A 13,269-nucleotide genomic window follows, 5' to 3' on the forward strand; every position below is an offset into this window, starting at 1 on the left:
CTGTGAAATTGATAGGGAACTGATGCCAGTCTGGGGATCGTATGTCGCATGTGTAATGTGCTCCCCATCTTTGCACCATTTAACACTGGTCTGGGCCTTTACATTTGATACCTGTTTAATGTACAAATTAAACCAGAAATGAAAATTGAGACATTACACTAGTGCATCCGATTTAATAATTTTACGTGATACTAAAGATAAATTATGTTTAAGTCACACGCAATTCATTTTTATAGAACATGTTTCTACCTTGCAAGTGAGAAGGAGACTGCATTCTTCTGTCACTTCCCAGCGCAAGTAGTTCTCAAAATAAGGCCCTGAAATTTGGGTTGAATAAGTTATGAATATCAAATGCAATAAAAACTGATGCACCAAAAGAATCCCTCACGTTGAAATGTGAAGATTTCACTGTGAGATAGCAAATGTAAATGGGAGTAGAGTAACACCATTCTCCCAAAACTGTGCAGCAATGTAGACGGTGCCTTGAGTGAGGCGGTTATGCAGTGCAAAATTACAAATAGTTTTGTATATGGGTTCCCCGCTCTGCCGCATTTTAACACTGAGGCCGCAGATCATCCTGCACAGCTGTCCCCAGGTATGGTTCATCAGTCCCATATTTTATAACACACTTTTGAAATGATACTAAAAATGTTGAGGGGGTTTTGGAGAGTCTGTCTTTTTAAAAAATTTTAATAAGTATTTTGTTGACCTCACACTACACAATCAGAAATTTGGGCGCTCCCATTTCTGGGCACGTGGGGAGCGCAGGGATCAATCCCTGGGCCTGAATGGTGAGACCCGAGGTGCACCCGATATTGGGCCTCATTTCCATCCAGCCGGAGAGCTGCGGAGAGCAACAGGCGGCTCGCCGGCGAAACAGCATTGAAGACTGGGCAACCACGATGGCAGCAGCGGCGCTCAGGTACGTCATAAAGGGGGATGACTGGGAATGGGGTGGGGGGAGCGATTTGGTCGGGAAGGAAGCAGAGGTCGTGGTGAGTTGTGGGTGGGTGGTGGGGGGGGTGGGTGGGGGGGTGGTGGGTGGGGGATGGGGGGGGCGGGTGGTGGGGGGATGGGTGGTGGGTGGTGGGGGGGTGGCGGGTGGTTGAGGGCGGGGGTGGGGGGTGGTGGTGGGGGTGGCAGGTGGGTGTGGTTGTGGGGGTGGTGGGTGGGGAGAAGCTATGGTCGGACGGGGGGTGCGGGGGGAGGTAGCGGTAGCTGAGGTTTGAGGTAGCAGTGTGATCCGCGGACGAGGATCAGTAGCTGGCTGCAGCCCACATTCTTTGGATGTGCAGTCCGGTGGTGCATACCTTCTCTCAAAGTTTATTTGAAAACCTTACCTTGTTGGTTGCGACCTAACAGGCCTTGTTAAGCCCCGCCCTGCGGACTTACCGGCCAATTAAGAGGAAGCCGGTCAGATGACGTAATTTGATGCTGCGTCATCTGCCAGTTTTCTTAAAGGCCAAACATGCGTTAGGCCTTTAAGGATTATAATAATCATAGTGCCTTTAAGGACTGTTTGTAGGCTGGGTTTTCCTGAATGTAGCCAGTACTGGCTGCCTCAGGGAACAAAACAATCTTGCAGTAGGGCCTCAAACATGAGTTAGGCCCCTTATTTGCATATGCAAAGGGGCTAACGCCTGTTTCAGACCTGGGCAATGCAAGCCGATTTATTGGCCTTTACCAATATGGCGGGCAGCGCACCTCCAGCTTGTACTGAGCGCTGCTTCCTGCCCACCATGTTGGAGGCCACTTAGCGCCTGAAAAACAGGCACGGCGCAGCCAAATTTCTCATGTCTTATTTTTATTGTAACTGAGAAACAGTAGAATGACCTATTAAATAGAGTTTGTGGTTTCTGAAGTACAATATTCATAGTACTGCTCCTAATGCATTGAACTGCTTCCTCTGAAGTGTCAAAGCCATTTTCCTGGTGCTGAGATTAAAAAAAACATTTCTAAAATTATTTTTTTCTATTTATGAAATATCTTAGGATGTTTCTTCATGTGGAAGGCTTTGTATAAATGTAATTCTTGTTGTTTTGATCAATAAAGTGTCCTCCGTGCAAATGCAAATAAATGACAAAGCAACTAACATGTAATCTGATCACTTATATCCTTGCGACAATATACAAACAAGAAAGAAAGACTTGCATTTATATAGCACCTTTCACAACCACCGGACGTCCCAATGCACTTTACAGCCAATGAAGTAATGTTTGAGTCACTGTTGTAATGTGGGAAACGCGGCAGCCAATTTGCACACAGCAAGCTCCCACAATGTGATAATGACCAGATCATCTGTTTTAGTGATGTCAATTGAGGGATAAGTATTGGCCCAGGACACCGGGGATAACACCCCTGCTCTTCTTCGAAATAGTGCCATGGGATCTTTTACATCCACCTGAGAGAGCAGATGGGGCCTCGGTTTAACGTCTCATCCGAAAGTCGGCACCTCTGACAGTGCAGCACTCCCTCAGCACTGCACTGGGAGTGTCAGCCTGGACTTTTTTGCTCAAGTCTCTGGAGTGGGACTTGAACCCACAACCTTCTGACTCAGAGGCAAACACAGCACAGTGTGAGAATACTGATCACAAACTAAATCTTCCATAAAGCATGACTGGAAGAGGGAAATTAGTTGTGTACATTAAGGTAATGAATTGTAAAGTAAGTTTAAAGAATTTGTTCCTACATTCATTGAGAGAAGGGTAGCTTTAAGATCGGGGACAAGAAGCTTGCAATCCCAGCAGGGTTTAATTTTGTTCCATATGTGCGAAACAAATATCTAACATTTGCTCTGGGACTTGTAACTAACTTAGCGCTGAATAGGAAGTAAGATTTTGTAAGCTTCTTCTTTGTTGAACTCTTTTTTGTGGTTCGTTACCAAATGATGGGAAAACCCTCAGTGGGAGCAAACATCCTTCCTTTGGGATGATTTAATTTGGTTAAAGTGGATACAAAAATCATTCTTCTGTGAAACAAAAATGGCTACATTGCGGCCAGCTCCTATTGTGCAAACGTGTCTGTCACACAACAAGGGAGAAGTTGTAACATAAAATTGTAAATTAGTGACTAAACCGTGGTCAATGGCCTTGTGTATCGGTCCTTCACCTGCAATGTAACCATGCACAGATAAAGTCAGTGACATGTCAGACTTTGTTACCTTGTTTTCTCATCCAGTCTTTCCTTCGGAAGTCGCACTGTGAATAAACATCTCGAAACTCTAAAAAAAAATCAAATACGGCAAAACATTTAAATCTATTTTAAGTTTTCTAGTCAGTTTTTTTTAATTGAATATTGCAGCTGATACAAATATTGGCCGCGTGGTTGATAGTGTGGGAGAAAACCGTAGACTGTGGGAAGATATCGATGGGCTGGTCAGGTGGGCAGAAAAGTGGCAAATGGAATTCAATCCGGAGAAGAGTGAGGTAATGCATTTGGGGAGGGCTAACAAGGCAAGGGAATACACATTAAATGGTAGGATACAGAGGAGTGTAGAGGATCAGAGGGACCTTGGAGTGCGTGTCCACAGATCCCTGAAGGTAGCAAGGTGGTTAAGAAGGCATAGGGATACTTTTCTTTATTAGCCGAGGCATAGAATATAAGAGCAGGAAGGTTATGCATGAACTGTATAAAACACTAGTTAGGCAGCAGCTAGAGTACTGCGTGCAGTTCTAGTCACCACATTACAGGAAGGATGTGATTGCACTAGAGAGGGTACAGAGGAGATTTATGAGGATGTTGCCAGGACTGGAAAATTTTAGCTATGAAGGAAGATTGGATAGGCTGGGGTTTTCTTCTTTGGAACAGAGGAGGCTGAGGGGAGACTTAATTGAGCTGTATAAAATTATGAGGGGCCTAGATAGAGTGGATAGGAAGGACCTATTTCCCTTAGCAGAGGAGTCAACAACCAGGAGGCAGAGATTTAAAGTAATTGGTAGAAGGAGTAGAGGGGAGTTGAGGAGAACTTTTTTCACCCAGAGGGTGGTGGGGGTCTGGAACTCACTGCCTGAAAGGGTGGTAGAGGCAGGAATCCTCATCACATTTAAAAAGTACTTGGATATGTACTTGAAGTGCCGTAACCTACAGGGCTACGGACCAAGAGCTGGAAAGTGGGATAAGGCTGGAGAGCTCTTTGTCATCCGGCACAGACACAATAGGCCGAATGGCCTCCTTGTGTGCCGTAAATTTCTACGGTTCTTAGATGTATTAATATTTGGCTGAGGAGGTTGTCAGTATTCTGTGTGATAGACACTCATGCTACCGTTATAGTACAGGTACAGGTTTGAGATTGATAAAATAATGATCCATCTGTCAGTATTTCATCAATATTTTCTGTCACATGACTAGCTGCAAAAGTTGAGACAGACCTTTAAAATGCAAACTGTTTTAAAAAGATACATAGAAGTTACAACATCGGCAAGAGATACAGGGGGGAATGTGAGGAAAAACTTTTTTACACAGCGAGCGGTGAGGACCTGGAACTCGCTGCCGACAGAAGTGGTGGAAGCGGAGACACTCAATGTTTTCAAGGGGAGGCTGGATAGGCACTTGAGGGAAATAAACCTGCAGGGCTACAGGGATAGAGTGGGGGAATGGGACTGACTGGATTGTTCTACAGAGAGCCGGCACGGACTCGATGGGCACTAACAGGAGGCGCAAAGCAACCAAATTATTCCCCCTAAATCTTTTAGATTTGATCTATGACCCCTCATTCTTGATCTCTCAACTGCTGGAGACAGTCTGCTTCTATCTACCATGTCCCTTCCTTATACAATTTTAAACTCTTCTGTTCTATTCCCTGTAGCTAGCTTGCTCCTATTCTTTCTAAAATCTGCCCCAGCCCAAGCTGGTGTTCTAGTTTTTGAAATCACTTTTCCCCTTTCTAGTTGGATCTTAAACTCTATCGTGTTGTGATCACTATTCCCAAGGTGCTCACCCACATTTAGCTCATCTACAGGATCTATTTCATTCCTCATATTACGGTTAAACATGTTGTAGATTGTAAAATACTAGACGTCGGATGAATTGTATCTCGTGTATTTCGTTCCGTAGTTTCCAAACGCCAGATAAATGGTTGACGTTAGTAAAGAGTCAAAGGGACCCACAGCTCCTGACCAGCATTTACTAAGTTAAAAATAAAGTTTAGAAAGCTTTTTTACGCATCCTTATACAACAACTTGCATTTAAATAATGCTTTTAATATGGTAAACATCTCAAACAAGGTGCTTCACAACAACAGCAACCTTACATTTATATAGCGTAGTTAAGGTAGCAAAACATCCCAAGGCACTTAACAAGAGCAATATCAATAAAAAAAAATTGGCACCAAGTCACAGAGGGAGATATCAGGACAGATGACCAAAAGCTTGCTCAAAGTGGTAGCCTTTAAGGAGCATCTTAAAGGAGGAGAGAGAGGTAGAGAGGCGGAGAGGTTTAGGGAGGGGATTCCAGATGGTGAACGAGACTTGGAGTGAGTTAAGAGACGGGCAGCTGAGTTTTGGATGAGCACAAATTTATGTCAGTCGAGCATTGGAATTGTCAAGTCTAGAGGTAAGAACGCAGATGAGCTGAGGCAGTGTTGGAGTCGGGAGATGTTCGGGAGGTGGAAACAGGCGGTCTTGGTGATGGAGCGAATATGTGGTCAGAAGCTCATCTCAGGGTCAAACACAACACGAAGGTTGCGAACGGCCTGGCCAGGGAATGGAGTAAACATCTCAAACAAGGTGCTTCACAGGGAGAAATGGATCCTGAGCAGTAGCAGGAGTAGAATTAAGGGACGTGACTGAAGACATAAATTTTGAGGAAACTCTTAAAGTTGAGGAGAAAGGTAACAAGGCAGAGCTGTTTAGGGAGAGAGTGCCAGATTGCAGACTGAGAGGAGAAGGAAGCGGGAAATGTATAAGATTCCCGAGTTGGAAGAGTTGAAGGTGTGAGCTGGGCATGGAGTTGGAGGTGATTACTAAAGCAACTCGCCAAGGCTTCTTTGGCAGCACCTCCCAAACCCGCGACCTCTTCCACCTAGAAGGAAAAGGGCAGCAGGCGCAAGGGAACACCAGCACCTCCAAGTTCCCCTCCAAGTCACACACCATCCTGACTTGGAAATATATCGGCTGTTCCTTCATCGTCGCTGGGTCAAAATCCTGGAACTCCCTCCCTAATAGCACTGTGGGAGCACCTTCACCACACGGACTACAGCAGTTCGAGAAGGCGGCTCACCACCGCCTTCTCAAGGACAATTAGGGGATGGGCAATAAATGCTGGCCTTGCCAGCGACGCCCACGTCCCATGAATGAAAAAAAAGAGAGTGAACAAAGCCTTTGGGGGAAATTTAAAGGCAAGATTTTGAATTCAATGCATTTATTGGGGAATGGGGTCCCATTGAAGGTAAATGGGTGAATGGGAGTGATAGGTGAGTGGGCTTAGTGCTGGACATGCTGTGGGTGAATGGGAGTGATAGGTGAGTGGGCTTAGTGCTGGACATGCTGTGGGTGAATGGGAGTGATAGGTGAGTGGGCTTAGTGCTGGACATGCTGTGGGTGAATGGGAGTGATAGGTGAGTGGGCTTAGTGCTGGACATGCTGTGTGTGAATGGGAGTGATAGGTGAGTGGGCTTAGTGCTGGACATGCTGTGGGTGAATGGGAGTGATAGGTGGGTGGGCTTAGTGCTGGACATGCTGTGGGTGAATGGGAGTGATAGGTGAGTGGGCTTAGTGCTGGACATGCTGTGGGTGAATGGGAGTGATAGGTGAGTGGGCTTAGTGCTGGACATGCTGTGGGTGAATGGGAGTGATAGGTGAGTGGGCTTAGTGCTGGACATGCTGTGGGTGAATGGGAGTGATAGGTGAGTGGGCTTAGTGCTGGACATGCTGTGGGTGAATGGCAGTGATAGGTGGGTGGGCTTAGTGCTGGACATGCTGTGTGTGAATGGGAGTGATAGGTGAGTGGGCTTAGTGCTGGACATGCTGTGGGTGAATGGGAGTGATAGGTGAGTGGGCTTAGTGCTGGACATGCTGTGGGTGAATGGGAGTGATCGGCGAGTGGGCTTAGTGCTGGACATGCTGTGGGTGAATGGGAGTGATAGGCGAGTGGGCTTAGTGCTGGACATGCTGTGGGTGAATGGGAGTGATAGGGGAGTGGGCTTAGTGCTGGACATGCTGTGGGTGTTGTAAATTTGGATGATTTGAAGCTTTATGTAGATTACAGCATGGAATGGATTGGAGTGGATAAGTCTGGAGGTAATAAAGTAAGGGTTTCAGCAACTGTGAGGTGAGGGAAGATGAGGCAGAAATAAGTGGTTTGTTGAGGATTAGGACATGAGGTTTGAAGTTAAATAGGACACCAAGTTAGTGCACTGTTGGATTCAGCATGTGGGAAGGAATGGGGTGTGAGATTGCCTTCTTAAATAGTGTCACACATGAAAATTCAACACACTGTTGGATGAGTGACTACAAAGATGGCAGTATAATTACATGATTAAATGAAACAAGTAGATGTTAACTTACTTTCATCAATCAGGACCAATGTGAACTGACCCTTGGCTTTTCCATCCTGCAGCTGGGCAGTGTAAGAGCCTTGATCGTCTTCGGAGAAGTTTTGAATGATCAGTTCGATAATGCCATTGGCTTTATCAAAATTCATTTTATGAGCCTGTGTGAAAAAGAGTCCATTTTTAAAAATCATTTTCTTTTTGACCTTCTCTGATTGTTGGTTTATTTCCTTGTCACAGTCTCCCAGTGCAGTACTGAGGGAGCGCTGCACTGTCAGAGGTGCCGTCTTTCGGATGGGATGTTAAACCGAGACCCCGTCTGCTCTCTCGGGTGGACGTAAAAGATCCCACGGCCACTATTTCAAAGAAGAGCAGGGGAGTTCTCCCCGGTGCCCTGGTCAATATTTATCCCTCAATCAACATCACTTAAAACAGATTATCCGGTCATTATCACATTGCTGTTTGTGGGAGCTTGCTGTGTGCAAATTGGCTGCCGCGTTTCCTACATTACAACAGTGACTACACTCCAAAAAGTACTGCATTGGCTGTAAAGTGCTTTGGGGCATCCAGTGGTCCCCTCTCTCTTTCTCTTCAAATTGCGGGCACCCTCTTGTTTTTGTAATACGTATGCGGAAAAAAACAAATTTGCTTGATTGCATTATAGCCAGTGAGGTCAATTTTAGGGACCCTATGGTCAGGGGCCCATGTACACCATGGAAGCCTGATTACCATATTAGGGAGTGGGCCTTTGGCGTAGCGGTAGCATCCCCGCCGCTGGGCCAGAAGGCGTAGGGTTTCGAACCCCGCTCCAGACAGTCCCGGCAAGTGGAGTCGGAGCTCCGGCTCTAAATTCTGGGTTGACATCCAGCGGGATACTTGCGTGTGTGGGTGCCCCCCCCCCCTCGTATGGGTTGTGGGAGCCCGTAAAACCCTCCTGCCATAGGACTAACCACCCTAATGGCTGGTACGAAGATGGTTACGGTCACAGAAGGAGCGTTAATCGTGGCCAGAAATCCTTCCACCACTTCATACAGTCCCCTAAAGGGAACAGTATGAAGATACATACGACGACAACCATATAAGAATTAAGCTCCCATCGGAAAGGGCTGTTCATGTGGAGCCCCTCAGGAATTGGTGATGGGCGGGAACAGAGCAGGACCTGGGCGCTAAGTAATTGGTGTGGATTTATGGATTAGGAAACTGGACTGAAATAATGACATTCGAGCAGCTGTACACGGTTTTAAGATGTTCTTTGTACTTTTTAAGTTGCACTATTGGGCAGGCAGTGGTTTTCGGTCACCATCCTCTCTGATGAGGAGTTTTTCTTAATTAGTCACCAATAAGCAGAAGCGTTCGGAGAAATTTTTTTTAAATGCGCACCATTTTCTTGAATGCCTGGATGATTTTTCTCCCAAGTGTTGCTCTCTCAGGTATCCCTGTGATTTTTGGGAACGCCTCTGTTTAACATGTCATCCAAAGGACAGCACCTCTATCAATGCAGCACTCCCTCAGTACCGCACTGGAGTAGCAACTCGGATTATTTAATCAAACAACTAGGATGGGATTTAACCCATCTCTTCTGACCCTATTTTACACAATTCAATATGCAATGATGGAATAACCATTTAAGTATTATGATCAATCTTCCCCCTAAATTTCTTTTGGGCCACGCGGCCCCTTTAACGGGCTGCACAGCCCATTCAAACTACCGCACACGCGCGGTTATTTGCACGGTGCAGCCGGCTCACCGGCTGCGCGGGACCTCGGGTCGGCTGTGCAGGAATTCGAAACGGCTGCACAGGACCTCGAGACGGCTGCGCGGGACCTCGAGACGGCTGCGTGGGACCTCGAGACGGCTGCGCGGCTGAGCAGATTAAAGGGGAGGTTGATTGTGATTTGTTCTTACATTAAACATAATTTGGACACTCTCGGGCAAACATCTTCGCAAACGTAAACTCATATTGAGATCGTGCCATTCGTGAGAGTGCCCAGACATTTAAAAATAAGTCACAGTAGATTATTTGCTATTACCTTTGATATTATTCTGCTTTTCTCACGGACGAAATATCATCAACATGCCCTGATTTTTTAGACACAGTAATATTTGCCTTGAAGCCAAAAACGCCTTAACGGCTGCGAATATTTTAAATATTTACCCAATGTGGCAAGAGAGCTAATTTAAAATGAGGTCAGATTCCAGTCAAAGCAACCAATGAAGAATAAACTGTACAGAAATTAAGAAAAGAAAATAAAGGAGAAAAAGAATAACATAATGGGCCAGATTTTGCTGTCAAAATAATGGTGAGGCTAATGGCGCTCGGCGCTATTTATGCGTAAACGGTACAGCGATGAGCAGGTGTGCGGTTAAGCGCCAATATCCAAAGGTTGCTCCCCGAGATGCGCCGCTCCGCCGTTATCTTCGTGTAAACAATATTCCGCTGCCGGACTCACCATTGAGATGCATTGAACGGCGCAAAGTTGCTGTATTTGCGCGGTGGATACGAACTAAACCCGCCACAGAAAGTGAAGTCTTGTCATTTCAGTCAAAGTACACTTTTAATGATCTGACAAATGTTAATTTCGTCCAGTCAACCTCTCTGGCACTGGATTACAAATCTGGAGTCTCATTCCTTCAGGTTTTAATTGTTGTTGGAAATTTAAAACGTGTAAAATTTACAATGTAAATTGTGTTTTAATTTCCTTTCTGTCTCTTTTTCTCTCTCTTAATCCAATCTTTCTTTCCCTCTCTTTCTATACCTGATTTAGCGTTGAATTCACCCACTCTATTTTATATTTCCTTCTCATTCCTTGCGCTGTTAATTTCACAATCCTTCAATCTGATTGGTGAAGGAGCTACACAGTTGCTTGTTCCATTCACTCAGGTCCCAGATGCCTGGTTTCCCCTCGCGGCGCCGTTATCAGCTCGCACTTTCAGCAACTTGCCGCGCAAAAAATGTTGAAATCCTAAACGTACAAGGGGCATGTCTAACTAAAGGCGGATGCTGTTAAATTCTCTCCGACAGCAAAATCTGGCCCAATATAAAAATCAACTTTATTATTCAAGTTTGACATTGATTCAAAACGGTAGTGAAAGCAATTGCCCTCAACATTCAATTTAAATGCACAAATAACCATCAAAACTGACTGAAACTCAATGATCTTTGCAGAATGCAGTATGTTTGCTCACAGCTACTATCAGCTTCAAGATATCATTTGATTCATACATATTGGAGGGACCCTAGTAACCTAGGGCACGTCTGATTTCTCCAATGGATCATTAGTGTACATAAAAATGTCAAATTCAGGTCTGCTCTATGACCTACCACCTTCACACCATTTCTGTTTTTATGTCTTTCATTATTTTTATGCATTAACAGTCACAATAACCACAGTGATTTGTTGATTGAAGAATTGGTTGTGCCTGTGGACATTTTCTATCTACAGCTCCCCCTCAAGTTCACAAGGTATTTTTAGCTTGCAATTACAGGGAACTTTCTGGTATCCGGCACGGACGGGACCGAGCTGGTGCCGGTCTATCAACAATGCCGGAGAATTGAGCGCTATAGTTAAAAGATACGGAGCTCAGCGCTCCGTCTAAAGCAACAAACCCTGTACAGCTTCAAAACAATCAGCACAGCTTGCAAGCATCTCTGTAGCTTAGCAACAGCTTCAGTTAGATGCTTGCACAGCCAGAACTGAGTAAAAAAAAGTAACTAAAAGTAAAAAAAGTTATCTGAACCGACTGCTGAATTTTGCCGGTTAACCGGCATTTCTGGTTATTTAGTGGCCGGTTAATCGAAAGTTTCCTGTATTAATTTTTTTCTTGCCAATTCTCTCCCCTCTTTCACTCCGGAACATGTCAGCTCCTGCTTGGATACAGTTCCATGTAGCAGCCTCCAGTACCGTGGACAAATGGTGAGTCCTCCTGTGTGAGCCTGAATGGTGAGTGTTGGCAAGCTACTTGAAAGAAGACCTGCATTTATACAGCATCTTTCACGACCTCAGGACATCCCAAAGCAAGTTACAGCCAATGAAGTACTTTTGAAGTATATTCACTGTTGTGATGTAGGAAACGCGGCAGCCAATTTGCGCACAGCAAGCTCTCACAAACAGCAATGTAGTAATGACCAGATAATCTGTTTTTTGTGATGTTGATTGAGGGATAAATATTGGCCCTAGGACACCGGGGATCTTTGAAATAGTGCCATGGGATCTTTTACATCTGAGAGAGCAGATGGGGCCTCGGATTAACATCATATCCAAAAGACAGCACCTCTGACAGTGCGGCACTCCCTCAGCACTGCACTGGGAGTGTCAGCCTGGATTTTTGTGCTCAAGTCTCTGGAGTGGGACTTGAACCCACAACCTTCTGACTCAGAGGAGAGGGCGCTACCCACAGTGCCACAGCTGACACCATCTGATCACCATTTGATCGTGAAGCACGAGGGATCACAGCTGAGCTCAATGGTGTCGTCACTCTATGGACACACTTGTGTACTTCCAGCAGGGGTCACTGGATAGAAAGCCGGATTGGGAAGGAACACTGGTTGACTTTCCCCATCCCCAGCTGAGGCCAACTGCCGCATCAACAGTGCCATCCCGATTTGTTGTTTCATATGACGGGAAAAGCTTCTAATGGGATGTTTAGTTTGGCTCTCCGTTCGACGGCCTCCTGAGATCCAAGTGGGGAAATGAGGTGCCTCCCGCCACAGATCTCAGTGGGCAGGTCAATGTGATGTGTTCCACGGTCTAGGACTCATGGCCACAGTCTCACTTCGGGTAGTCCCCCCTCTCCCACTCGTGGAGCAGGTGGCTGCATCGTCCGCGCCCCGTGCGGATTGGGTTGAGCGCCGTCCACTGTCTTCGAGGGAGGTCGGAGCCAGGGACCTCTGCTGTTGGGTCAAGCCTGACTGAGGTTAGCATGCAGCAGTAACTGAACTCTGGCATGTTCAGTTACTCCCTGCCTTTACCAACTGGGCCCCGGGGGAGCCTAGTTACAGCTATTAATGTATTTTGGTGCAAAGTGGATCAGCTTAGAGCTCACAGGCTGAGTGAACTGACTAGATGGAAACCGGAGAGATATCTTAAATCTTAAAATAGAAAAAGAACCAAACACAACTAAAGTAAATAAACACAAGCAAAAAGTGATCGGGATGGGAATAGTAATAGTAGCTGCAGTTTGTATAAAAGAGTAATGGAGGGTAGGGAGATGGAAAAAGGCAGCGTTAAGCCAGATCTTAGTGCACAATGAGAAAGAGAAAGGCACAGGAACAGAGAAACTAATGGGTCAGAATTTGCGGTGGGTAATAACAGTGAATGAACAGTGTTCGCCGTCATTGCCCCTCTGAAACTGACCGCAACTTCAGGGTGTAGCGTGCGCGCATCAAAACGCGGAAGTCCTGAAGCTGTGGTCAGTCGCTCACTGCTCCGACACTGGCTGCGCTGTGGCCCCGCCTCCCACAGAGTCAGCAATCAGTGAAATCTGTCAAATCATGAAAACGGACGAAAACTTTGGCTCTTCCGCAGTAATATCGCTGGAAATTCCCCACTAAAAGTTAGACCCTTTTGGATTAGGTTTATTTGGAATTTTAACAGCGTATTGACAGCTAAACAAAGGTTATGGCCCTGAAGTGGAGTGGAGTGTCAAATTTATCCATTTTAATAAAAATTAATATTTTTAAGAAAATTTTAAAAAATGTAAACATTTAAAAAAAAGTATATTCATCTTTATTTCAGGTTTGCCTTTTCCCCGTGTGAGAGCCTCAATCTTTGTTTTGCTCTCG

At 45.6% G+C, this 13,269-nt stretch overlaps 1 protein-coding gene across 1 annotated transcript in view; it reads right to left on the reverse strand.

Annotated features, from left to right (window-relative positions):
- The window catches only part of myom3 (myomesin 3), a 125,270-nt gene that overhangs the window by 28,290 nt on the left and 83,711 nt on the right, over window positions 1–13,269 (reverse strand). Inside the window, exons 25-28 of the mRNA XM_085962979.1 lie at window positions 7,503–7,647; window positions 3,161–3,220; window positions 250–317; window positions 1–111 (exon numbers count right to left, since the gene is read on the reverse strand). Of these exons, the coding sequence (XP_085819105.1) occupies window positions 1–111; window positions 250–317; window positions 3,161–3,220; window positions 7,503–7,647 (384 nt within the window). The remainder of the gene's footprint in view (window positions 112–249; window positions 318–3,160; window positions 3,221–7,502; window positions 7,648–13,269) is intronic.

This window comes from Somniosus microcephalus, chromosome 20 (genome assembly GCF_052327205.1).
Source record: "Somniosus microcephalus isolate GS21.2 chromosome 20, FLI_Smic_1.0, whole genome shotgun sequence".
Classification (NCBI taxonomy): Eukaryota; Metazoa; Chordata; class Chondrichthyes; order Squaliformes; family Somniosidae; genus Somniosus; species Somniosus microcephalus.